Source organism: Gorilla gorilla, chromosome 4, assembly GCF_029281585.2.
Source record: "Gorilla gorilla gorilla isolate KB3781 chromosome 4, NHGRI_mGorGor1-v2.1_pri, whole genome shotgun sequence".
NCBI classification, from domain to species: domain Eukaryota; kingdom Metazoa; phylum Chordata; class Mammalia; order Primates; family Hominidae; genus Gorilla; species Gorilla gorilla.
In genome coordinates this window covers 49,401,233-49,428,642 of record NC_073228.2, presented here as the reverse complement: position 1 = coordinate 49,428,642, position 27,410 = coordinate 49,401,233, and the positions used below count along the sequence as shown (strand labels likewise).

General features: G+C 45.3%; 1 protein-coding gene across 50 annotated transcripts in view; it reads right to left on the bottom strand.

The window, feature by feature from the left end:
• Positions 1 to 3,136: 3,136 nt before the first annotated feature.
• Positions 3,137 to 27,410, bottom strand: part of BRCA1 (BRCA1 DNA repair associated) — an 81,441-nt gene continuing 57,167 nt past the window's right edge. For all 50 annotated transcript variants that reach the window (XM_055388030.2, XM_031011552.3, XM_031011555.3 and 47 more), the window contains 8 exons: positions 26,707 to 26,794; positions 22,982 to 23,059; positions 22,441 to 22,481; positions 16,160 to 16,243; positions 9,887 to 9,941; positions 7,959 to 8,032; positions 6,483 to 6,543; positions 3,137 to 4,650 (listed from right to left, as the gene is read on the bottom strand). In XM_055388030.2, coding sequence (XP_055244005.2) covers positions 4,526 to 4,650; positions 6,483 to 6,543; positions 7,959 to 8,032; positions 9,887 to 9,941; positions 16,160 to 16,243; positions 22,441 to 22,481; positions 22,982 to 23,059; positions 26,707 to 26,794 — 606 coding nt within the window. In that variant the 3' untranslated portion in view covers positions 3,137 to 4,525. The remainder of the gene's footprint in view (positions 4,651 to 6,482; positions 6,544 to 7,958; positions 8,033 to 9,886; positions 9,942 to 16,159; positions 16,244 to 22,440; positions 22,482 to 22,981; positions 23,060 to 26,706; positions 26,795 to 27,410) is intronic.

Here is a 27,410-nt window from a genome sequence, read left to right as displayed (position 1 = left end):
TATGTTCCAAGACCACAAGTGGATGCCTGAACCCTCGGATAGTACCAAACCCTATATATATTATGTTTTTCCCTATACATACATACCTATGATAAAATTTAATTTATAAATTGGGCACAGTAAGAGATTAACAACAATAACTAATAATAAAATAGAACAAGTCAAACAATACTTAGAATGGTGTACAATTTAAAACGAGTGACTGGTTTCCGGAATTTTCCTTTTAATATTTTTGGACCATGGTTGACCATAAGTAACTGAAATCAAAACCATGGATGAGTAGGGGGACTACTGTCTTTGCTTAAAGGGCCTTTTTGAAGTTAACTGAAGCCAGCTGTTGCAACCTTGTAGAGAAGAACCACTTACCAGCCCACAAATCTTATTTATCCTTAACAAGCCCAATATTCACTACAGACAAAATAATAGACCACAGGTAACATTTTATACCAATTAGCAGCCCCTTACACTAAGTCATTTGTTCTCAAACTTGAGCCTGTTGCAGATTCACAGGTTGCTGGCCCCACCTGTCTGGGATTCAGTGGGTCTGGGAATTTGCATATCTAACAAATTCCTAGGTGATGGTGTTGCCCCCTCACACTCCTATCAGGGGATCATGCTTTGAGAGCCTCTGCACTGAACTGTAAATGTTAAGCTGTCATATCATTTTGAGTCCTTGAAACCATGTCTCCACAGTTCATATTCCGCAGCCACCAGCGCGGGAGGATCTCTCTCCAGATCTTGATTCCTTCCAGTCCCTTAAACAATTGCTTACATTTTCCTGATCCTCCAGACATTCAGGATCAGCCCCTCTACACCTCCCCAATCCCTGCTCTCCATAGGAGCTGTTTCTAGTTTTCCTTAATTTTCTATTTGGCCAGATTCGTTGCTTTAATTTTCTCCTTGTTACAGGCTGTTCAAGAAAACCAGGCATCACTGTAGTGGAAGGGGTTGCCGGCTCAGCCATTTTCCAGTAGTCTTTGATAAGTGAGCCCCCACATTCCCTGGGCAGCAGGCCCCATTCTCTAGGGCTTCTTTGCATAAATCTGCAGCTCCCCCTCATCCTGCCATTCTGTGTGTGCCATCTGCCTCTGGGGCTGACCTTATCTGCTCCTCGCAGCCTTCAGAGGACACATTCTGGGCAGTTTGGCTCCTTCTGCTCCAACCACCCCAACATTGATTCCTTTCTTTTTCTCCTGCATATTTTTGAGGTGATACTTTGTTGATGATTCTGGTTGCATTTTTTAAGAGGGACATAATCTGCCAGAGCTCTTCTCTAGGCCCCCTCCCTGTGCCTGCATGATAATCCTTTCTCCTCCTTCCTTTCCAGCTTCTTTGTAGAAGTTTGTTTTGTAAAATGAGATAAAGGCAGTACAGGAACTAGTTCCCAATTGCTGCTGTGCCCAGAGAGGGCTAGAGATTGCGGGGTGGAAAAGTGGGAGGACATCTTAAAGTCAGAGGTCAAAGCAACGTGGATTAACTCCATCATCAGGTAGCACTCTTAACCTGGGCCAGGCACCATGAGGCCAGGGACTGAACTTGACTTCTGGGAAAGGTTATGCAGAGCTTGAAACAGATGGGGTATATGTTTGTTGGGAGACCTTAGAGACAATTACAGAAAACTTTAATATATTTTAGTCATCTTTGCTTTTACTCACTATTCCTGAAAAGGCAGGCTGTACTAGATGGATACTGCTTTTCCTATTAACCCATCAGTGATGGGGTCAGAAGGCTGAGGCCTGGCTTACCCTCAAGGCCCAGTAGCACTTCTGCTTGCTTCCCGCCTGCTTTTACTGCTAACACCGAGACTCATCAACTCACTGGCAGGTAGACAGGGAACTGGCATGGGCCCTAGGGAAGTCAAGCTGTAGGTGAGGATGAACTGGAAGGCTTTGACAACTAAGATACACAGTCATAAGCTGGGAAGCCAGAGAGAAGTGGAAACAGCAGCCATGATCCACTCCTGTAAGACCCTTTGCCTGACATGGGGCTGTTTTACTGTCTCCTACCATGGCCCAAAAGGGAAGTGAGTGCGAGTTCCCCTCAAAATCTAGTTCTCTCTCCAAATTGCCTTAAGGCTTGAACCTTCTGTCCCGGGGTCAGTGACAGAGGCAGATGGAAAGCTGATGATGGGAACAGAAAGGTGGCTTTGGGTCTCCATGTAGTCATTTTTAGCTGTGCAAATCTGAGTAAAATCTTACAAACAAGGAACTTGAGATTCAACTCCCATTTTTCCAATGAGGTAACAAATACCCACTTCATAGGGCTATGATGAAGACTGATATAAAATGTAATATTGGCAGTTAGCTCCATTTTCTCTATCTTCCTTCACTGTTTCCAGCAAATACAGCAGGACTGAACTATGTGATGACTTCATTCTCTTTGCTCAAAAAGGATTCCAATCTCTGAGCAGTGTGAGGACCAGGAAATAATGGTAGAGAGTGTCATCTGTGGATTAAGCATGTTAAATACAAGTGGTAGGCAGAATTCTAAAGATGTCCTCCCTTGATTGCTGTCTTCTGGTTATTCATTCCAACACTAATCTAGGTACTGCTGCGAAGGGACTTTGCAGCTATAATTAAGGCTATGGACCTTAAGATATGAAGATCACTTTGGATTACCAAGTGAGTGCAATCTAATCACTTGAGCCCTTAGAAACAGAGAAATGTCTCTGGCAGGAGTTAGAAAGATACAGTAGTCAGCAAGATTCAGTGTGAGAAAAACTTGACCACCCATTGCTGGTTTTGAAGATGGAGGCAGACAGGCCAGGAGCCTAGGAATGTGGGGAGCCTCAAGAAGCTGAGAATGATGCCCAGCCAACAGCCAGTGGGAAACAGGGATCTTAGTCCTAAAACTGCAAGGACCCAGAGCCTCTAGAAGGGAACACGCCCTGCGAACACCTTTATTTTGGCCTCATGAAACCTGAAACAAAGAAACAGTTGAGCCACCTCAGACTTCTGACCTTGCAACAATTTGTTTTGGCAGCAACAGGAAATACAAAAGGTATTTAAGCTGCCTCAATAAATCCTAGGAGGTAGATACTATCATTACCCCCATTTTACAGAGTGGGAGACTGAAGCACAGTGAAAAGGCTCTGAGAAAGTCGGCTGGCCTAAGTCTCAAGAACAGTCATTCATGGTGGAAGTGTTTGCTACCAAGTTTATTTGCAGTGTTAACAGCACAACATTTACAAAACGTATTTTGTACAATCAAGTCTTCACTGCCCTTGCACACTGGGGGGGCTAGGGAAGACCTAGTCCTTCCAACAGCTATAAACAGTCCTGGATAATGGGTTTATGAAAAACACTTTTTCTTCCTTCAGCAAGCAAAATTATTTATGAAGCTGTATGGTTTCAGCAACAGGGAGCAAAGGGAAAAAAAACCACCTCAAAGAAAGCAACAGCTTCCTTCCTGGTGGGATCTGTCATTTTATAGATATGAAATATTCATGCCAGAGGTCTTATATTTTAAGAGGAATGGATTATATACCAGAGCTACAACAATAAACATTTTACTTATTACTAATGAGGAATTAGAAGACTGTCTTTGGAAACCGGTTCTTGAAAATCTTCTGCTGTTTTAGAACACATTCTTTAGAAATCTAGCAAATAGAAATCTAGCAAATATATCTCAGACTTTTAGAAATCTAGTTTCATTTTCCTTTTTTTTTTTTTTTTGAGCCACAGTCTCACTGTCACCCAGGCTGGAGTGCCGTGGTATGATCTTGGCTCACTGCAACCTCCACCTCCCGGGCTGAAGTGATTCTCCTGCCTTAGCCACCTGAGTAGCTGGGATTACAGGCGTCCACCACCATGCCCGGCTAATTTCTGTATTTTTAGTAGAGATGGGGTTTCACCATGTTGGCCAGGCTGGTTTCGAACTCCTGACCTCCAGTGATCTGCCCACCTTGGCCTCCCAAAGTGCTGGGATTACAGGCGTGAGCCACCATGCCCAGGTTTCAAGTTTCCTTTTCATTTCTAATACCTGCCTCAGAATTTCCTCCCCAATGTTCCACTCCAACATTTGAGAACTGCCCAAGGACTATTCTGATTTTAAGTCACATAATTGATCCCAAGCACTCTCCTTCCATTGAAGGGTCTGACTCTCTGCCTTTGTGAACACAGGGTTTTAGAGAAGTAAACTTAGGGAAACCAGCTATTCTCTTGAGGCCAAGCCACTCTGTGCTTCCAGCCCTAAGCCAACAGCCTGAATAGAAAGAATAGGGCTGATAAATAATGAATCAGCATCTTGCTCAATTGGTGGCGTTTAAATGGTTTTAAAATCTTCTCAGGTGAAAAATTACCATAATTTTGGGCTCATGGCAGATTTCCAAGGGAGACTTCAAGCAGAAAATCTTTAAGGGACCCTTACATAGCCAGAAGTCCTTTTCAGGCTGATGTACATAAAATATTTAGTAGCCAGGACAGTAGAAGGACTGAAGAGTGAGAGGAGCTCCCAGGGCCTGGAAAGGCCACTTTGTAAGCTCATTCTTGGGGTCCTGTGGCTCTGTACCTGTGGCTGGCTGCAGTCAGTAGTGGCTGTGGGGGATCTGGGGTATCAGGTAGGTGTCCAGCTCCTGGCACTGGTAGAGTGCTACACTGTCCAACACCCACTCTCGGGTCACCACGGGTGCCTCACACATCTGCCCAATTGCTGGAGACAGAGAACACAAGCAGAGATTAGTGTCAATTCATTCTCCTGGACTAGGCTCTAATCAGTCGACTCCAGGGTCCTGGTTGTATGAGTTCTTAGGATTAATGAGGTAGAAGCTAATTTTTTTTTTTTTTTTTTTGAGACGGAGTCTTGCTCTGTCGCCGAGGCTAGAGTGTGATGGCGCAATCTCGGCTCATTCAACCTCCGCCTCCCGGGTTCAAGCAATTCTCCTGTCTCTGCCTCCTGAGTAGCTGGAATTACAGGCACATGCCATCACACCCAGCTAATTTTTGTATTTTTAGTAGAGACGGGGGTTTCACAATGTTGGCCAGGCTGCTCTCGAACTCCTGACCTCAGGTGATCCACCCACCTTGGCCTCCCAAAGTGCTGGGATTACAGGCGTGAGCCACTGCACCTGGCCTTTTTTTTTTTTTTTTTTGAGACGGAGTCTTGCTCTTGTTGCTCAGCCTGGAATACAATGGCACGATCTCAGCTCACTGCAACCTCCACCTCCCAGGTTCAAGCAATTCTCCTGCCTCAGCCTCCCAAGTAGCAGGGATTACAGGTGCCTGCCACCATGCCAGGCTAATTGTTTTTTCTCTTTTTTCAGATGGAGTCTCACTCTGTCACTCAGGCTGGATTGTGATGGTGTGATCTCAGCTCACTGCAACCTCAACATCCTGGGTTCAAGCGATTCTCCTGCCTCAGTCTCCCAAGTAGCTGGGACTACAAGTGCGTGCCACCATGCCTGGCTAATTTTTTTTAGTATTTTTAGTAGAGATGGGGTTTCGCCATGTTGGCCAGGCTGGTCTCAAACTCCTGATGTCAGGTGATCCGCCCTGAGGCTGAGGCAGGAGAATCATTTAAACCCAGGAGGCGGAGGTTGCAGTGAGCCAAGACTGGGCCACTGCACTCCAGCCTGCTAAGTGACAGAGTGAGACTCCACCTCAAAAAAAAAAAAAAGGCAATGCTTCAGGACATAAGGCCTTGCTCTGAAGAGGCCCTAGGAGTGACTGCTGGTGATGGTGAAAGCCCACAGCCTCTGGCAACTGTATTAACATGAACTTCAATCTGTTAAAGGAAAGCCACCATGAAAACAGCACTGTAATTTAACGATGTGGAAAAATGTATGTAATATCTTAAGGAAAAAAGCAAAACAGTGTAATTATGATCACATTTTATAAAATATACGTGTATATATATGCACATATGCCTGGTGGAGTTTTATGGTGATCATCTCCAAGTGGTGGAATTACTGGGATTATTTTATTGTTTTTGTGTAAATTTATACTTTCTTTTTTCTTTTTGAGACACGGTCTCGCTCTGTCGCCCAGGCTGGAGTACAGTGGTGTGATCGTGGCTCACTGAAGCATCGACCTCCTGAGCTCAAGTGATCCTCCCACCTCAGCTTCCCAAGTAGCTGCGACTACAGGCATCTGCCACCACACCCAGCTACTTTTTAAATTTGTTGTACAGATGAAGTCTCCTTATGTTGCCCAGGCTGGTCTCGAACTTCTAGGCTCCCACCTTGACCTCCATCTTGACCTCCCAAAGTGCTGGAATTATAGACATGAGCCACCATGCCCGGCCTTGATTTATGTTTTTGTGAGGAACATTCATATCTTACTCCCACCCCATGGAAACAGTTCATGTATTACTTTTATAATATAAAACAAATAACAATAAAAACGTCAAAAAGACATTTTAGCCATTCATTCAACAAATATTTAAAATGTGCCAAGAACTGTGCTACTCAAGCACCAGGTAATGAGTGATAAACCAAACCCATGCAAAAGGACCCCATATAGCACAGGTACATGCAGGCACCTTACCATGGAAGCCATTGTCCTCTGTCCAGGCATCTGGCTGCACAACCACAATTGGGTGGACACCCTGGATCCCCAGGAAGAAAAGAGCATTGAAAGTGTCAAAGTAGGACTACTGGAATTGTCACTTCATCATTTTTTTTGTTTGTTTTTGAGACAGGGTCTTGCTCTGTCACCCAGGCTGGAGTGCAGTGGTGTGATCTCAGCTCACTGCCACCTCTGCCTCCTGGGCTCAAGCAATCCTTCCACCTCAGCCTCCCAAGTAGCTGGAACTACAGACGCGTACCACCACCCCTGGCTAATTTTTTTGTATTTTTGGTAGAGACAGGGTTTTGCCATGTTGCCCAGGCTGGTCTCAAACTCCTGGGCTCAACTTCACCCCCGGGATTATAGGCATGAGCCACCGCACCCAGCCTTGGCTAATTTTTAATAATTTTTTTGTAGACATGAGGTCCTACTGTATTGCCCAGGCTGGTCTTCAGCTCCCAGGCTCAAGCGATTCTCCCACCTTGGCCTCCCAGTGTTGTGATTACAGGGGTGGGGCACTGGCCCAGCCCATCATTTCTCTCTCTCTCTTTTTTGAGAGAGAGTCTCGCTCTGTCGCCCAGGCTGGAGTGCAGTGGCGCGATCTTGGCTCACTGCAACCTCCGCCTCCGGGGTTCAAGCGATTCTCCTGCCCCAGCCCCTCAAGTAGCTGGGACTACAGGCGTGCGCCCCTACGCCCAGCTAATTTTTGTATTTTTAGTAGAGACGGGGTTTCGCCATGTTGGTTGGCCAGGATGGTCTTGATCTCTTGACCTCGTGATCTGCCCACCTCAGCCTCCCAAAGTGCTGGGATTATAGGCGTGAGCCACCGCACCTAGCTTTTCTCTCTCTCTCTCTCTCTTTTTTTTTATAGACAAAGTCTCACTCTGTCACTCAGTCTGGAGTGCAGTGGTGCAATCTTGGCTCACTGCAACCTCTGCCTCCCAGGTTCAAGCGATGCTCACACCTCAACTTCCCAAATAGCTGGCATTACAGGCATGCTCCACCAGGCCTGGCTACTTTTTGTTTTTTTTTTTTAGTAGAGATGGGGTTTCACCATGTTGGCCAGGCTGGTCTCAAACTCCTGACAAGTGATCCACCTGCCTCGGCCTCCCAAAGTGCTGGGATTACAGACATGAGCCACCATGCCCAGCCTCCAGCCCATCATTTCTTGATGATTTGTTGAAACACAGTATGCTGGGGCAGTCACAGAGAGGAGGGGGAGGGACATATGGGAAAAAGAGTTAGAGGGAAAGAGTCTTCCCTCAGTATATTTAATATGTGCAGTTCTCAAATCCTTACCCATCCCTTACAGATGGAGTCTTTTGGCACAGGTATGTGGGCAGAGAAGACTTCTGAGGCTACAGTAGGGGCATCCATAGGGACTGACAGGTGCCAGTCTTGCTCACAGGAGAGAATATTGTGTCCTCCCTCTCTGACAGGGCACCCAATACTTACTGTGCCAAGGGTGAATGATGAAAGCTCCTTCACCACAGAAGCACCACACAGCTGTACCATCCATTCCAGTTGATCTAAAATGGACATTTAGATGTAAAATCACTGCAGTAATCTGCATACTTAACCCAGGCCCTCTACCCTACACTCTCCGGATGAAGGCTTATAGCAAGACCTCTCAATGGGAGAGTGTCTCTCTGCTCCAAAGGACAATGGTCTTAAAATAGTAGGGGTATGGATTTTAAGTCAATTTGCCACTGATATGCCATGTACTCTGGTTATCAGTCTCCATAAGGCCACTTGGTATAAGGTTTGATAGTCTCTCAAATAAAATGCTTGAAAGAAAAAAAAATCAAAGATCTAATTTCCATTAATTTGCTAAATTGCTGGCTAAGACACTGTGTGAAAAAACACCCACCTTCCTTCCCTCCCTTCCTCCCTTCATCCTAATTCTGTGTTGGTAACTGATAATCACGGCCACTGAAAATACCATACTTGGTGGTAATTACTGTAAATGTCAAGAGATGGGAAGATAATTCATCCAGTCAAAAAAATACATGTTATCCTGGTTAGAGACTCAGCAGGGAAAGGCTACATGCTGAGCTGGAATCCATATACTCAGGGGAATAAAAATCAGAAGAGACTGTGGAGATGCTGTGTACCTGGAAAATCAGAACTGCCCAATGGGCTCTGTTGGTTGTGTTCTTCAAGACATTCATGTATGTTGCTCTTTCCCATCAGCCTGTTTCTGGGAATTGCTGAGGTGCTCCTGTCTGTCTGACTGAACGAAGGTTGACTAACTCACCCCCAAAATAATACTTTCTGGCAACCCTGGTTTCCACTATACCAAAGTAAAAAAACACTGAGAAATCCTTGAGTGGAACTTGGAAATTTCATAAAAATCCAATTGATAACTAATAAAGAGGATGGAAACAAAATTACATTGCAGCCAGGTTTTCTTGCTGTCACTCATCTGCCTGTGACCAGATGCTAAGGCCTTTCTCTAAGGTGTAAGAGGACCTAAGTCCCTGGGCAGAAGCAGGCACAGGAGGCAAAGGTTGGTAGCTTTTGCTGTGAAAAGAACAAACCAAATTTATACACACACCAAGGCCTTTGTGCTGTGCAACTCCAGAGGTAAGCTTTATAGCAGTCCTAAGCATAACATTGTATTAAGTGTCAAGTTTAATTAGAAAATGTTCACGGAGAGGGCTGGGCACAGTGGCTCATGCCTGTAATCCTAGCACTTTGGGAGGCTGAGGCGGGTGGATCACGAGGTCAAGAGATCGGGACCATATTGGCTAACACGGTGAAACCCCGTCTCTACTAAAAAAAAAATACAAAAAATTAGTCAGGCGTGGTGGCACACGCCTGTAGTCTCAGCTATTTGGGAGGCTGAGGCAGGAGAATCACTTGAACCTGGGAGGTGGAGGTTGCAGTGAGCCGAGATCGCGCCATTGCACTCTAGCCTGGGCAACAGAGACTCGACCTCAAAAAAAAAGAAATGTTCACCGAGAATCTTCCCCTGCTCTGGGCCCGTCCATGGTGGGCCAGCTGCTGTGCTTTCTTCTACGTAAGTAAATTAAGATGGTTTAGGAAGAGGAGAACTCCTCCTTGATTTTTACCTATCCAAAGGTATTTTCTCACTAACATGTTGGCACTAACAGCAGCTCAACGCAATCTGAACACATAACATACTGAATCCTAACTATTCACCACCTTCATGCTCTTGAGAAGGGGGACAAGGTATAGCTTTTTTTTGCCATAGGATAACATTTAGGTGCTGTTTTGTTTGGAGAGTGGTAGAGAAATAGAATAGCCTCTAGAACATCTCAGCAATCTGAGGGACCCCCATCGTGGGATCTTGCTTATAATACTCCACTATGTAAGACAAAGGCTGGTGCTGGAACTCTGGGGTTCTCCCAGGCTCTTACCTGTGGGCATGTTGGTGAAGGGCCCATAGCAACAGATTTCTAGCCCCCTGAAGATCTGGAAGAAGAGAGGAAGAGAGAGGGACAGGGGAATGGAGAGAAGGAAAATCTAGTTATAAAAGAATATTGGCTTTTATTCAAAAAACAGACTTTCAAAAAGGAAGAGCTTTTCTTTTTCTTCTGTTCACCACCTGATGATTTCTGCTGCTACTTCCCAGGGACAAGCAGTCCAATGTCCAGAACACTATAGGATTTCAGAAGATCTTTTTGAAGTGCATATGTAGTTGACCTGCACTCTACAGGCATTCTTTGTCATTCAAGGACTGAGCATCTCACTTTTGTCACCAATCAGGCCAAGGCTCCTCCCTAATGATCTCTGCAGGTGCTTTAACTTGTTAGATGCAAGGGAAAAAAGGTCCTTCCGTATGTTTAATAAGAGGCTTGGATGGCTAGAAACTCAAAGTTATTGGCTGAAGTTTGATGTTTATCCAGACTTGGTACCTCAAGTACTCACCATGACCCCATCAACAGAGGGGTCTATGTTGATTTTAGGTGTACATGCTCCTTGTCTCCTCTGACTTTTTTTTTTTTGAGACGGAGTCTCTCTCTGTCACCTAGGCTGGAGCGTAGTGGTGCGATCTGGGCTCACTGCAACCTCTGCCTCCAGGGTTCAAGTGATTCTCCTGCCTTAGCCTCCTGAGTAGCTGGGATTACAGGCGCGCACCACCACGCCCGGCTAATTTTTGTATTTTTAGTAGAGACAGGGTTTCACCATGTTGGTCAGGCTGGTCTTGAACTCCTGACCTCGTGATCTGCCTGTCTTGGCCTTCCAAAGTGCTGGGATTACAGGCATAAGCCACTGCACCCGGCCCTCTCTGACTTTCTTCTAGCCCCCTAAACATCTGTTCCTTCCTTCTCACTACTCTGAGAATGGCCATTGTATCTTTAGGCCACCTAAGCAGTTTTTAATCTAGAAGTGAAACCAGGTTCTGCCTCTCCTCATTGAACTAGTCTGACTACCCGGTTTCCTGAAGACACAGATCACACTGCACTGCCTCTTCCACTTACAGGGCTTGGCAACACTGTTCAAAACAACTTTCTGTGATAGTCACAATGTTCTATATCTATGCTAATAAGGTAGCCATGAGTCACATATAGTTATTGAGCACTGGAGATGTGGTTAGGGTGAATGAAGAACTAAACTTCATATTTTAATTTTTTTCTTTTTTTTTTGAAGAGATGAGGTCTCATTCTGTCACTCAGGCTGGAGTACAGTGGCACGATCATAGCTTGCTGCAGTATTGAACTTCTGGGCTCAAGCAATCCTCTCACCTCAGCCTCCTAAGTAGCTGGGACTACAAGTGCACACCACCACGACTGGCTAATTTGTAAAATTTAAATTTAAACAGTCCCGTGTGGCTGGTGGCAACAGTGTGGGACAGTGCAAATTCTCATAAACACACTGGCATAGGTTCTTAGCAAATAACTTGGGTATCACTTAAAAATAAACCCTAAAATTGTATCATTTGGATGGATATGTTTTGGGTGACTCTCAGTGTCTTGACCTTCCCATTGCAATAAAAAGAAAATTGCCAAGGCCTAAAATTCACCTGGCTTCAAAGAGACTGCGATAGAGAAAAAAATCAGGAAGCTAAAAATACACGGATGGCCTTTTAGAAAGTGGTCACCCTCCCCCTTGACAGACAGACGGATGGAAACACACACACACACACACACACACACACTCTTACTTTACCGCCACAGTGAAAAGAAAGGGCAGCAGGACAAGTCTGTGTTTTTTTTTTTTTTTTGAGACGCAGTCTTGCACTGTCGCCTGGGCTGGAGTGCAATGGTGCCATCTCGGCTCACTGCAACCTCCACCTCCTGGGTTCAAGTGATTCTCCTGCCTCAGCCTCCCTAGTAGCTGGGATTACAGGTGCACACCACCACACCTGGCTAATTTTTTGTATTTTTAGTAGAAACGGGGTTTCACTATGTTGGCCAGGCTGGTCTTGAACTCCTGACCTCATGATCCACCCGCCTCAGGCTCCCAAAGACAAGTCTGTTTGTTTTAAGGGACAGCATCCATCTGTGCCACTCTCACTACCTGTATGAATAAACCGCACCCCCAACCTGTTGATAGGACCTGCATGCTCATAATGCTACAAGTTCTCCCCAGGCAGCCAACTGGAGCCAAATGCTGACATGAAAAGTACAAAAGATTAGGAATGTTTATATCCAGGCTAACACTCAGTGATGAGGATGCCTAGTTATGAGATAAGAAATTTGAAGTTTCGGGCTTGGTGTAGTGGCTCACGCCTGTAATCCCAGCACTTTGGGAGGCTGAGACAGGCGGATCACGAGGTCAAGAGATGGAGACCATCCCGTCTAACACGGTGAAAACCCGTCTCTACTAAAAATACAAAAAATTAGCTGGGCATGGTGGCGGGCACCTGTAGGCCCAGCTACTTGGGAGGCTGAGGCAGGAGAATGGTGTGAACCCAGGAGGTGGAGTGGAGCTGCTAGTGAGCCGAGACGGCGCCACTGCACTCCAGCCTGGGTGACATAGCGAGACTCTGTCTCAAAAAAAAAAAGAAATTTGAAGTTTCAGGCCAGGCGTGGTGGCCTGTAATCCTAGCACTTTGGGAGGCCAAGGTGGGTGGATCACTTGAAGTCGGGAGTTCAAGACCAGTGTGACCAACATGGAGAAACCCCATCTCTACTAAAAATACAAAATCAGCTGGGCGTGGTGGCACATGCCTATAATCCTAGCTACTTAGGAGGCTGAGGCAGGAGAATCACTTGAACCCTGGAGGCAGAGATTGCGGTGAGCCAAGATCGCGCCATTGTACTCCAGCCTGGGCAAGAAGAGCGAAACTTCGTCTTAAAAAAAAAAAAAAAAAGAAATTTGAAGTTTCACCTCTACATATACATTTCTCTTCCAGAGAAAAATACTACGGTGACATTTAGTATTTTCAGAATGTCATTACTTTGACCACATACTTTCCATTATTGCTATTCTGCATGCAGGAAAAAATCCAAAGCACTAGAATTTCTTTTTTTTTTTTTTTTTTTTGAGACGGAGTCTTGCTTTGTCGCCCAGGCTGGAGTGCAGTGGCGCGATCTCAGCTCACTGCAAGCTCCACCTCCCGGGTTCACGCCATTCTCCTGCCTCAGCCTCCCGAGTAGCTGGGACTACAGGCGCCCACTACCACGCCCGGCTAATTTTTTGTATTTTTAGTAGAGACGGGGTTTCACCGTGTTAGCCAGGATGGTCTCGATCTCCTGACCTCGTGATCCGCCCGCCTCGGCCTCCCAAAGTGCTGGGATTACAGGCGTGAGCCACCGCGCCCGGCCTAGAATTTCTTTTTAAAGAGGGGAAGAATCTGGTGCTAATACTGCCTAGCATACAGTGGAGGAAAAACAGAGGACTGGCTCACATGGCGCTCCCCTGTGGTAAAGGCAGAAGCAGAAATAAGGCCAGCAGCTTTTCTTGGCATCTGGAACAATTACTTGATAGACTCAGAAGGTAAAAACAGGCTGACCTCAACAGTTCAAAACTCCAGGCTTCATTTGTGATCATGTCCCAAAGCAGTTTTCCTTAGGAAATTACCTCTACTGGTTCCCTCTTAAGTTTCTATAAAGGGACAGAAAGTGCTCAGTAGAAGGATGTTTTGTTTTGTTTTGAGACAAGGTCTCACAATGTTGGCCAGGCTGGAGTGCAGTAGCACCATCATGGCTCACTGCAGCCTCGACCTCCCAGACTAAAGCATTCTTCTCACCTCAGCCTCCTGAGTAGCTGGGAATACAAGAGTGCGCTACAACACCCAATTAATTTTTAAATTTTTTTGTAGAGACAGGGTCTTACTATGTTGCCCAGGCTAGTCTTGAACTCCTGGGCTCAAGTGATCCTCCTGCCTTGGCCTCCTAAAGTGCTGGGATTACAGAAGTCAGCCGCTGTGCCCAGCTGGGATTTTTTTTTTTTTTTTGAGATGAAGTCTCCCTCTTGTCCCCAGGCTAGAGTGCAGTGGCGCAATCTTGGCTCACTGCAACCTCCACCTCCCGGGTTCAACCAATTCTCTAGCCTCAGCCTCCCGAGTAATCCCGAGCTGGGATTACAGGTGCCTACCACCACGCCCAGTTAACTTTTGTATTTTTAGTAGAGATGGGGTTTCACCATGTTGGCCAGGCTGGTCTCGAACTCCTGACCTCAGGTGATCCACCTGCCTTGGGCTCCCAAAGTGCTGGGATCACAGGTGTGAGCCACCGCAACCAGCCTGGGATGTTCTGAAATGCCTGGTAGTGCACACTTGAAAAAGGAAGAAAAGCAGACTGGGAACATAGCACTTAGGGAGCTGAGAAAGCAGCCAGCTCAGGCCTGACAGGTAAGTGTGAAATCTTGCAGAGTTCTCCCCGTGAGGAAGTCAGAGTTCTGGCTAAGTCATCTGCTACAATATGATCAGGAGAAAGTCACTGAGTCTTCTTGGGTCTCATCTGCAAAGTTGTTAGAATGTTCCATTTTTTTTCCCTCCGTGAAGCCTTCAACAACTTTTCAAGAAACTATAGTATTGTTGTTAAGAGTTTAGAATTGGAGGCCGGGTGCAGTGGCTCATGCTTGTAATCCCAGCACTTTGGGAAGCCGAGGCGGGTGGATCACTGGAGGCCAGGAGATCAAGGCCAGCCTGGCCAACATGGCAAAACCCCATCTCTAATAAAAATATAAAAATTAAGGCCGGGTGCAGTGGCTCATGCCTGTAATCCCAGCACTTTGGGAGCCTGAGGCGGGCAGATGATCTGAGGTCTGGAATTTGAGACCAGCCTGGCCAACATGTTGAAACCTTGTTTCTACTAAAAATACAAAAAACTATCTCGGTGTGGTGGCATGTGCCTGTAATCCCAGCTATTTGGGAGGCTAAGGCACGAGAATCACTTGAACCTGGGAGCTGGAGGCTGCAGTGAGCTGAGACTGCGCCACTGCACTCCAGACTGGCCAACAGAATCAGACAAAAAATTAGCTAGTTGTTGTGGCACATGCCTGTAATCCTAGCCACTTGGGAGGCCAAGGCACAAGAATTGAACAAGGTTTGAACTTGGGAGGTGAAGGTTGCAGTGAGCAGAGATAGTGGCACTGCACTCCAGCCTGGGTGACAGAGTAAGACTCTGGCCCGAAAAATAAATTAACAAAGAATTTAGACTTGGAGCTAGACTTCCTGAGTTCAACTTCTAGTTCCATCACTTATTACCTGTGTGACTTTGAGCAACTTATTCAACCTCTCTGAGCCTCAATTTTCACATCTGTAATATAGGCATAATTACAGTACATAGCTCATAGAGTTGTCATAAAATTGTTAATTAGTTAAAACATGGTTGGGCCTTTAGAGCAGTCCCGGCATAAAGTGGTCTTTTTTTTTTTTTTTTTTTTTTTTGAGATCTTCTGTCTGTCGTCCAGGCTGGAGTGCAGTGGCGCAATCTCCGTTCACTGCAGTCCCCCCCCTCTTGGGCTCAAGAGATACTCTCAGCTCAGCCTTCCGAGTAGCTGGAACTACAAGTACATGCCACCACGCCTGGCTAATTTTTGTATATTTTTTTTGGTAGAGATGGTGTTTTGCCATGTTGCCCAGGCTGGTATCGAACTCCTTGGCTCAAGCCATCTGCCTGCCTCAGCTTCCCAAAGTGCTGGGATAACAGGAACGAGCCGCTGTGCCTGGCCCAGTGAACATTATATAAATTTTAGCTATTATTGGCTGGGCACGGTGGCTCACGCCTATCCCAGCACTTGGGGAGGCCAAGGCGGGTGGATCACAAGGTCAGGGGTTCAAGACCAGCCTGGGCAAGATGAGTTTTCAGCAAGCTGAGATCACACCACTGCACTCTGGCCTGGGCAACGGAGTGAGACTCCGTCTTGGGAAAAAAAAAAGAGAGAGAGAGCAAGAGAGAGAGAGAGAAAGACACCCCAGTGAAGTGAAAAGAGCAAAGTCTTTAGATTCTCATCTGCTTAAAGTCCCAGCTCTTCCACTTATCAGCTGAGATCTGAACCCCAGACGGGAATCCAAATTACACAGCCTCTCTAAATCTCTTAGTTTTATCATTCATAAAGTAGAGACAATATTTATGTGGTTGGGATGGAAGAGTGAAAAAAGAACCTGTGTGAAAGTATCTAGCATTGTGTATGTATGTAATAAGTCTTACAAGATGAAGCGGCCCATCTCTGCAAAGGGGAGTGGAATACAGAGTGGTGGGGTGAGATTTTTGTCAGCTTGAAGGAGGGAGCTTTACCTTTCTGTCCTGGGATTCTCTTGCTCGCTTTGGACCTTGGTGGTTTCTTCCATTGACCACATCTCCTCTGACTTCAAAATCATGCTGAAAGAAACCAAACACAACCCATCAGGATCAGAGAAAGAGAAGCTTCCTTCAATGGAAGTGGAGCAGACACGTCATATTTAAGGCATTCAGGCCGGGCGCAGTGGCTCACCCCTGTAACCCTAGCACTTTGGGAGACTGAGGCAGGCAGATCACTTGAGGTCAGGAGTTCGACACCAGTCTGACCAACATGGTGAAACCTCATCTCTACTAAAAATACAAAAAATTAGTTGGGCGTGGTGGCAGGCGCCTGTAATCCCAGCTACTTGGGAGGCTGAGGCAGGAGAATCTTTTGAATGCAGGAGGTGGAGGTTGCAGTGAGCTGAGATGGTGCCACTGCACTCCAGCCTGGGTAACAGAGCGAGACTCCATCTCGCATCTCAAAAAATTAAAAATAAAATTAAAAAAAAAAAAATTAGGCCGGGCGTGGTGGCTCACGCCTGTAACCCCAGGACTTTGGGAGGCCGAGACAGGCGGATCACGAGGTCAGGAGATCGAGATCATCCTGGCTAACATGGTGAAACCCCGTCTCTACTTAAAATACAAAAAAATTAGCCGGGCGTAGTGGCAGGCGCCTGTAGTCCCAGCTACTCGGGAGGCTGAGGCAGGAGAATGGCGTGAACCCGGGAGGCGGAGCTTGCAGTGAGCGGAGATCACGCCACTGCACTCCAGCCTGGGCGACTGAGCGAGACTCCGTCTCAAAACAAACAAACAAACAAAAAAACCAAAAATTAGCTGGGCGTGGTGGCATGCACCTGTAGTCCCAGCTACTCGGGAAGCTGAGGCATGAGAATTGCTGGAATCCAGGAGGCAGAGGTTGCAGTGAGCCAAGATCATGCCACTGCACTCCAGCCTGGGTGACAGAGTGAAACTCTGTCTCAAAAAAAAAAAAAAAAAAAATTTAAGGCATTCAGAATTGCCAGGCAGGCAGTAGCTGGGCACCAATGGCTCACACCTATAACCCTAGCACTTTGGCACTTTGGGAGGCTGAGGCAGGAGGACAGCTTGAGACCAGGAGCTGGAGACCCAGCTGGGCAACACAGTGAGACCCCTTCTCTAGAAAAAAGATATATAAAACCTCAGCCAGGCATAGTTGCATGTGCCTGCAGTCCCAATTTCTTGAAAAGCTGAAGCTGGAGGATCACTTGAGCCCAGGAGTTGGAGGCTGCAGTGAACTGTGATCATACCACCACACTCCCGCCTGGGTGACAAAGTGAGACTCTGCTAAAAAAAAAACAGACACACACACACATAAAACAAAAAAAAGAAAGAAAGAAAAAGAATTGCTGGGCAGAGATTTGACCAAAAGCAAGTAAAATCATTCTTTTTGGTAGACCAGGTGAAATGACTAGGATCTCAGCTGTTGAAATCAATTCACTGAAGCAAATCTTTTGTGTGCAGAAATTAACAATCGGCTTTTCACCTCACTGGGACTTAATGTATTTTAATTTTCAACATCTATCTCCTCTCAAAACATTCACTTAGCATTTAGATTAGACTGCTAATACTGTGCTGTTATGAAGGTAACTGAAAAATTCCCTATCTCCTAAATCAATTGTATATTATCATCTAAGGAAATAAAGGCTTTTCAGATTTCCACTGAGAGATTTACAGTTAACACAACCAAAATGATAAAATATACATTCAATGCACTAAAGAAAGTTAGAGGTTTTTCATAATTACTATTATGACTGGTCACGGACATGAGAATAAAGAATAATGAGACTGGGGAGAAATTTGAGGAAGAACGCTCAGAAACAATTCTGACTGAAACTCAGGTTGTAGGGAAGGCCTTATGTGTTGCCAAGAGTATTGTGAAGAAAACTAAAGGCAAGAGTATAACCACTGGCTATTACTAGGGGAAGAATATCTGACATTTCCTAGTTACTTGAATGAGGAGTCTAGTGATAAATTTGTCAGAAGACTCCCATGTTCATAGTCCTCCTTGTACCCCTGAGCTTCATACAATGTGTCCAATTGCCTACTTAACTTCTCTATCCAGAAGTCTAGTATACATCTCAAAATTTATGCATCTGGCCGGGCACAGTGGCTCACACCTGCAATCCCAGCACTTTGGGAGGCCGAGGTGGGTGGATTACCTGAGGTCAGGAGTTTAAGACCAGCCTGGCCAACATGGTAAAACCCCATCTCTACTAAAAATACAAGTATTAGCCAGGCATTGTGGCAGGTGCCTGTAATCCCAGCTACTCGGGAGGCTGAGGCAGGAAAATCACTTGAACCGGGAGGCGGAGGTTGGAGTGAGCTGAGATCGTGCTACCGCACTCCATGCACTCTAGCCTGGGCAACAGAACGAGATGCTGTCACAACAACAACAACAACAACAACAAATTCTCACATCTAAAACAGAGTTCCTGGTTCCATTCCTGCTTCCTGCCTTTCCCACTCCCCCATATTCCCTACCATGCCTTCTTCATCTAATTTAATATTACTAACAAGATCTATTGTTCAAGCCAAAACCCAAGTGTCACTCCTTCAATTTCTCTTTACCTTATCCTCCAAATTTAATCCATTAGCAAGTCCTCTCTTCAAACCCATCCCAAACCAACCTTGTTTTTAACCATCTCCACACCACCAATTACCACAAGGATAAAATCTGAATTCCTTACCACCAAACACTATGTGATCTGGCCCTCATCTATGACCTTCTCCCATTCCTTGTGTAATCTCTGCCTCCACACATAATTTGCAAATTACTCCAGCTACACTGGCCTATTATTATTATTATTATTATTATTATTATTATTATTATTATTATTTTTGAGACGGAGTCTTGCTCTTTCGCCCAGCCTGGAGTGCAGTGGCGCAATCTCAGCTCACTGCAATCTCCGCCTCCTGGGTTCAAGTGATTCTCCTGCCCCAGCCTCCCAAGTAGCTGTGATTACAGGCACATGCCACCATTCCCAGCTAATTTTTTTTTTTGTTTTTGAGATGGAGTTTCACTCTTGTTGCCCAGGCTGGAGTGCAATGGTGCGATGTCAGCTCACCACAACCTCCACCTCCCGGGTTGAAGTGATTCTCTTGTCTCAGCCTCCCGTGTAGCTGGGATTAGAGGCACGTGCCACCACGCTGGGCAAATTTTTGTATTTTTAGTAGAGACAGGGTTTCTACCTCAGTGATCTGTCCGCCTTGGCCTCCCAAAGTGCTGGGATTACAGGCATGAGCCACCACACCCAGCCGTGCCCAGCTAATTTTTGCATTTTTTAGTAGAGATGGGGTTTTGCCATGTTGGCCAGGCTGGTCTCAAAACTCCTGACCTCAGGGGATCTGCCTGCCTCGGCCTCCCAGAGTGCTGGAATTACAGGTGTGAGCCATTGTGCCCAAACCTTTTATCATTATTATTTCTTGAGATGGGAGTCTTGCTCTGTCGTTCAGGCTGGAGTGCAGTGATGCGATCTCGGCTCACTGTAACTCCTACCTTTCGGTTCAAGTGATTCTCCTGCCTCAGCCTCCGGAGTAGCTGGGATTACAGGCACTGGGATTACAGGCACACACCACCACACCATGCTAGTTTTTTGTATTTTTAGTAGAGATGGGGTTTCACCATGTTGGCCAGGCTGGTCTCGAACTCCTGACCTCAAGTGATTTGCCTGCCTTGGCTTCCCAAAGTGCTGGGATTATAGGCATGAGCCACCACACACGACCAACATTGGCCTATCTTTTAAAAAATAAACCAAGCCAAGCTCTGGCCGGGCACGGTGGCTCACACCTGTAATCCCAGCACTTTGGGAGGTTGAGGTGGGTGGATCACTTGAGTTCAGGAGTTTGAGACCAGCCTGACCAACGTGGTAAAACCCCATCTCTACTAAAAATAAAAACTAGTCGGGTGTGGTAGCACGCGTGCCTGTAATACCAGCTACTCAGGAGGCCAAGGCAGGAGAATTGCTTGAACCCAGGAGACAGAGTTTGCAGTGAGCCAAGATTGTGCCACTGCACTCCAGCCTGGGGGATAGAGGGAGACACCATCTCAAAAAAACCAAAATACAGAAATCAAAAAACCACACTCATTATTACCTCAAGACCTTTATGTTTGCTATTCCTCTGCCTATAAGATGCATTCCCTCCATTTTTCGAGGACAATTATTTCTTGTTATTTAGGTCTCAGCTCAATTTTTTCAGAAAGGCTTTCCCTGGCCTCCTTAAACGAAAGTAATCAACAACCTTTGACAGCTAATACTATTCCACTGTTCTGTATATTTCTCCATAGCATTTATTGTTATCTTAAATTCATCTTTATTATGTATCTCCCCTCGACAGAACCTGAATCCTACCAGGGACTTGGTTAGTCTTATTTACTGTTGCATTCCTAGTGCCCAGAACACAGTAGGCTCCCAATAAATAGCCACTGAATAAAAGTTAAAACCAACAAAAATAATCATTTAATTAATTATGAATACATCGAATTGTGCACAATAGTTTATAAAATTACTTTTTTTTTTTTTTTTTTTTAAGACAGGGTCTCATTCTGTCTCACAGGCTGGAGTGCAGTGGCGCAATCTAGGCTCACTGCAACCTCCGCCTCCCGGGTTCAAGTGATTCTCCTGCCTCAGCCTCCCCAGCAGCTAGGATTACAGGCACATGCCACCACGCTCGACTAATTTTTTTGTGTTTTTAGTAGAGACAAGGTTTCACCATGTTGACCACGCTGGTCTCGAACTCCTGACCTCAAGTGATCCACCTGCCTTGGCCACTCAAAGTGCTGGGATTACAGGCATGAGCCACCACGCCTGGCCTATAAAATTACTTTCACATTCTATTTTGCCTGATCTGTTGTCACAGAAGTTCTCAGATGGCTGTTCTAAAATTATTCCTCCTCCTACACTCTATCTTATTTACTTCTCACTGTTCTCAGTATCATAAAGTGCAACATCTTTTTGAAGCAATCTGAATTATAAACAGATACATTTGCATGTATATATATATATATATGCATATGCACACACACACTTTTTTTTTTTTAAGAGACAGGGTCTTGCTCTGTGCAAGTGCAAGAGTGCAATGGTATGATCATAGCTCACTGCAGCCTTGAACTCCTGGGCTCAAGTGATTCTTCTGGCTTAGCTTCCTCAGTAGCTAAGACTACAGAAGCACACTGCCATGCCCGGCTAATTAAAAAAAAATTTTGTGGAGACAGAGTCTCACTATGTTGCCCAGGCTGGTTTCAAACTACTGGCCTCAAGTAATCTTCCTGTCTCAGCCTCCCAAAGGGCTGAGATTATAAGTGTGAGCCACTGCATCTGGACTGCATATTAATATGAAGAGCTTTTCTTCAACAACAGTGAACAGTTTTCTACAAAGGTATATGCAAGTGGGCCCACTTCTTGTTCTTATGAATCTTTTCTTTCCTTTTATAAACTCCTTTTCCTTTCTCTTTTCCCCAAAGAAAGGACTGTTTCTTTTGAAATCTAGAACAAATGAGAACAGAGGATATCCTGGTTTGCGCTGTAAATTTTTTTTTTTTTTAAGACGGATTCTCGCTCTGTTGCCAGGTTGGAGTGCAGTGGCACAATCTTGGCTCATTGCAACCTCCACCTCCCGGGTTCAAGAGATTCTTCTGCCTCAGCCTCCTGGGTAGCTGGAACTAAAGGCGCATGCCACCACGCCGAGTAATTTTTTGTATTTTAGTAGAGACAGGGTTTCACCCTGTTGCCCAGGCTGATCTCGAACTCCTGAGCTCAGGCAATCTGCCTGTCTTTGCCTCCCACAGTGTTAGGATTACAGGCATGAGCCACTGCACCCGATTTTTTTTTTCTTTTGATGGAGTTTTGCTCTTGTTGCCCAGGTTAGAGTGCAATGACGCGATCTCAGCTCACTGCAACCCCTGCCTCCCAGGTTCAAGTGATTCTCCTGCCTCAGCCTCCTGAGTAGCTGGAATTACAGGCATGTGCCACCAAGCCCGGCTAATTTTGTATTTTTAGTAGAAACGGGGTTTCTCCATGTTGGTCAGGCTGGTCTTGAACTCCCGACATCAGGTGATCCAAGCGCCTCAGCCTCCCAAAGCGCTGGGATTATAGGTATGAGCCACCGTGCGGGCCTGCATAATTCTTGATGATCCTCATTATCATGGAAAATTTGTGCATTGTTAAGGAAAGTGGTGCATTGATGGAAGGAAGCAAATACATTTTTAACTATATGACTGAATGAATATCTCTGGTTAGTTTGTAACATCAAGTACTTACCTCATTCAGCATTTTTCCTTCTTTAATAGACTGGGTCACCCCTAAAGACATCATAGAAAACACAGGTTACATACAGCAGAAGAACGTGCTCTTTTCACGGAGATAGAGAGGTCAGCGATTCACAAAAGAGCACAGGAAGAATGACAGAGGAGAGGTCCTTCCCTCTAAAGCCACAGCCCTTTAATAAGGCTTGTAGCAGCAGTTTCCTTCTGGAGACACAGTTGATGTTTAATTTAAACATTATAAGTTTGCCTGCTGCACATGGATTCCTGCCGACTATTAAATAAATCCCTAGCTCATATGCTAACATTGCTAGGAGCAGATTAGGTCCTATTAGTTATAAAAGAGACCCATTTTCCCAACATCACCAGCTTATCTGAACAAAGTGATATTAAAGATAAAGGTAGTTTAGTATTACAATTAAAGACCTTTTGGTAACTCAGACTCAGCATCAGCAAAAACCTTAGGTGTTAAATGTTAGGTGTAAAAATGCAATTCTGAGGTGTTAAAGGGAGGAGGGGAGAAATAGTATTATACTTACAGAAATAGCTAACTACCCATTTTCCTCCCGCAATTCCTAGAAAATATTTCAGTGTCCGTTCACACACAAACTCAGCATCTGCAGAATGAAAAACACTCAAAGGATTAGAAGTTGAAAACAAAATCAGGAAGTGCTGTCCTAAGAAGCTAAAGAGCCTCAGTTTTTTACACTCCCAAGATCAATCTGGATTTATGATTCTAAAACCCCTGGTGACAGAATCAGAGGCTGAAACCACCACTAATTATAACCAGCAGGTATGGATATTTGGAAGTCTAGGGGAGGCTGATATGAAGTTAAGACCAGAGGAAATATCTGTCCACTCCCTCTTCTCAACACCCATCTTCTAGACGCCAAGGCTAGCTATAGATCTCCATTATAGTGTTCAAGGAATTAGGAATTATCCATGTCAATAGTTTTGATTAATGTGGACGGAGAACATCTATATTACTAGATGGCAATATGTGAAAGAAGAAAACAGTATTGTTGAAAACCTAAATCTGAAATGTCAATGTAATGACAAATTTTCACCCCTAGAATGTCTACCTGGGGAGTCCTAACCCTCTAATATACCCCTGAGAGGGATGGGAGAATACAGTGCAGAGCTTTTATATAAGTATTTCAGAAAGCAGTAGCTAAAGAATCACTTGTTTATTTCCCAGTGTTTCAAAGGCCCTTCTGAAGAACTAAGCAAACTAAGGAAAGACCATTTAGTTTTAAACAGGAGAAATGTATTTAACTAAATCCTAAACACAGCAGGCTATCTGCAAGCAGCAGCAGCAGCAGCCATGCTCCCTCACAGAATCCTTACAATTTTTGAAGTTTTTTGTTTAACTGCTACAAAAGCCGATTTAGTAACATGTATTACACTTAAAAACTTCAGTTCATTTGTAGTTCAAAGCAAATGTATTGGCTTTGAGTTTAAAGACTGAACTACTTTAGATTTGATTTGCATTTTTTTTTTTTTTTTTTTTTGAGATGCAGTCTTGCTCTGTCACCCAGGCTGGAGTGCAGTGGCTGGATCTCAGCTCACGGCAAGCTCCGCCTCCTAGGTTCATGCCATTCTCCTGCCTCAGCCTCCTGAGTAGCTGGGACTACAGATGCCCGCCACCATGCCCGGCTAATTTTTTGTATTTTTACTAGAGATGGGGTTTCACCGTGTTAGCCAGGATGGTCTCAATCTCCTGACCTCGTGATCTGCCCGCCTTGGCCTCCCAAAGCGCTGGGATTACAGGCCTGAGCCACCACGCTTGGCATCTTTTTACCTTTCATTAGCTTTGATGGAAACCTATAGCTTAAGGTATCTTAAACTTTAATGACATTTTTCTCTAAAATAGTAGTTTGTAATAACTTGTTCTGGCACCTGGCTCCAATGAACACTACCCTCTGACCCTGTGGTATAATTTTCATGAGTAAGTGGAAACCTAAGATCTTAGAAGTTCAATGGCAATGTGTCCAACGGGTTTAGATCCTCTCCTCAAGTGCCTGTATCTCTGTGAAAAGAATCATCATGGGCTAGGTGTGATGGCTCACACCTGTAATCCCAGCACTTTGGGAGGCCGAGGTAGGTGGATCGCCTGAGGTCGGGAGTCCAAGACCAGCCTGACTGACATGGAAAAACCCTGTCTCTACTAAAAATACAAAATTAGGTATGGTGGTGCATGCCTGTAATCCCAGCTACTCGGGAGGCTGAGGCAGGAGAATCGCTTGAACCCGGGAGGGGGAGGTTGCAGCAAGCCAAGATCGTGCCATTGCACTCCAGCAGCCTGGGCAACAAGAGTGAAAAACTACACCTCAAAAACAAAAACAAAAACAAAAACAAAAGAATCATCATCAAGTGAACTGGAACACATCCAGAGAACTAATTTTGTTAGAAAGATTTTAGAGTTGAGCCACACAATCTGCATCTTCTGCGTCCTCCATGCACTCGTCTGCTTTCTGGAGCCCCATGAGTGAGTCTTAATCCTGTTCCAGATAACAGTTCTCTTCCGGGTAATGGTTCTTCAGATACTTGAAGACAGTGTCTTATTTCCTTAAATCTTCTAATTTCTTCTTCAAAAGACAGTATTTCAAGTTACTTTTCTGCATCTTTACCATCTACCTCTGGATAAACACTCTCCAATTTGTCAGTGACCATGTTAAAAACCAAGCACGGTGCTTAAAACTGACATCATCTTTCAGGCAGTCACTCCATTGGAGAATACAGCGGGGCTCTGGATCTGTACTTCACTTGCTCCAGACCCTATGCTTGTGTTAATACGGCCTAGTTTCAAATAAGCATTTTTAGCAGCCCTGAAATGTGTACTCAGATTTAGTTTATAGTCAACTAAAAACTCCCAGAGGTCTCCTGTATTACACAAGTTATAATTAAAACCTTAAAAGAGAAAGGTATAGGACAAATGATCTGTCCCCTCCCTTTTTTGCTTTTTCATATGTTAAGACTATCTCCGAGCTGTTATCAGACTTTTTTCCTGAAAAACTCTCAACAATACTTAAACTAGGTGTTACATGAAGCTGGGGTCTCCAGGTTTTGCCTCACTTGTTCTTTCTTTTGTTTTTGTTGAGACAGAGTCTCACTCTGTTGCCAGGCTGGAGTGCAGTGGCAGGATCTCGGCTGACTGCAACCTCAGCCTCCAGAGTTCAAGCAATTCTTCTGTGTCAGCCTCCCAAGTAGCTGGGATTACAGGTGCACACCACCACGCCCAGTCAATTTTTGTATTTTTAGTAGAGACTGGGTTTTACCATATTGGCCAGGCTGGTCTCGAACTCCTGACCTTGTGATCTGCCCGCCTCAGGCTCCCAAAGTGCTGGGATTACTGATGCGAGCCACCGCGTCCAGCTGCCTCACTTGTTGTTTTAGGACTTAGGCTCCACCTCACCAGTGTAGTCCCAGCAGGTAGATAGGAGTTAATAGTTGACTATCTCAGCTCACCACCCTCCAAATCTTTTTTTTTTTTTTTGAGACAAGAATCTCGCTCTTGTTCCCAGGCTGGAGTGCAATGGTGCGATCTTGGGTCACTGCAACCTCCACCTCCTGGGTTCAAGCGATTCTGCTGCCTCAGCCTCCTGAGTAGCTAGGATTACAGGTGCCTGCCACCACGCCCACCTAATTCTTATATTTTTAGTAGAGACGGGGTTTCAACACGTTGGCCAGGCTGGTCTCGAACTCCTGACCTCAGGTGATCCGCCCGCCTCGGCCTCCCAAAGTGCTGAGATTACAGGTGTGAGCCACCGTGCCTGGCCCACACTCCAAATCTTAACCCAAAACAAAAGGAGGTAAGGAAGCAGCAAAACTATTATTTGTCTTTCATAAAGTAATTGATTGACTATTAGAAGACTATCATCCATGCTATGCTCAACAAATATTCTTATTTTTTCACGGTTTTTTTTTTTTGAGACGGAGTCTTGCTCTGTCGCCAGGCTGGAATGCAGTGGCATGATCTCGGCTCACTGCAACCTCCATCTCCCCGGTTCAAGTGATTCTCCTGCCTCAGCCTCACAAGTAGCTGGGACTACAGGCGCACGCAGCCACACCCAGCTAATTTTTTTATTTTTTAGTAGAGACGGGGTTTCACCATGCTGGCCAGGATGGTCTCGATCTCCTAATCTCGTGATCTGCCCGCCTCGGCCTCCCAAAGTGCTGCGATTACAGGCATGCGCCACCGTGCCTCGCCTCATGTGGTTTTATGTAGCAGATGCAAAGTATTCTGTAAAGGTTCTTGGTATACCTGTTTTCATAACAACATGAGTAGTCTCTTCAGTAATTAGATTAGTTAAAGTGATGTGGTGTTTTCTGGCAAACTTGTACACGAGCATCTGAAATTAAATCAAATATTCCATTATCATGAGTTACCTCTAGCACACAGCTCAGAATACTAGTTATCCCACCATGGCATATGTTTACCCACGTAGCAATCCTGCACATTCTACACATGTCCTGGAACTATTTAAAGTGAATTTTTTTTTTTTTTTTTAGACAGAGTCTTGCTCTGTCACCCAGGCTGGAGGTAAAAAAAAAAAAAAAAAAAAAAAAAAAGAATACCAGTTATCCTAGCTTTAAGTCTCTGTTTTTCTCAGAAAGGGTACATTTTAAAAATTCTAAGATACCTGAAGTCTCGGCTGGGCGCGGTGGCTCACGCCTGTAATCTCAGCACTTTGGGAGGCTGAGGCGGGCAGATCACAAGGTCAGGAGATCGAGACCATCCTGGCTAACATGGTGAAACCCTGTCTCTACTAAAAATACAAAAAATTAGCCAGGCGTGGTGGCGGGCACCTGTAGTCTCAGCTACTCAGGAGGCTGAGGCAGGAGAATGGTGTGAACCCAGGAGGCGGAGCTTGCAGTAAGCCGAGATGGCGCCACTGTACTCTAGCCTGGGCGAGAGTGCGAGACTCTGTCTCAAAAAAAAAAAAAAAAAGATGCCTGAAGTCTCAA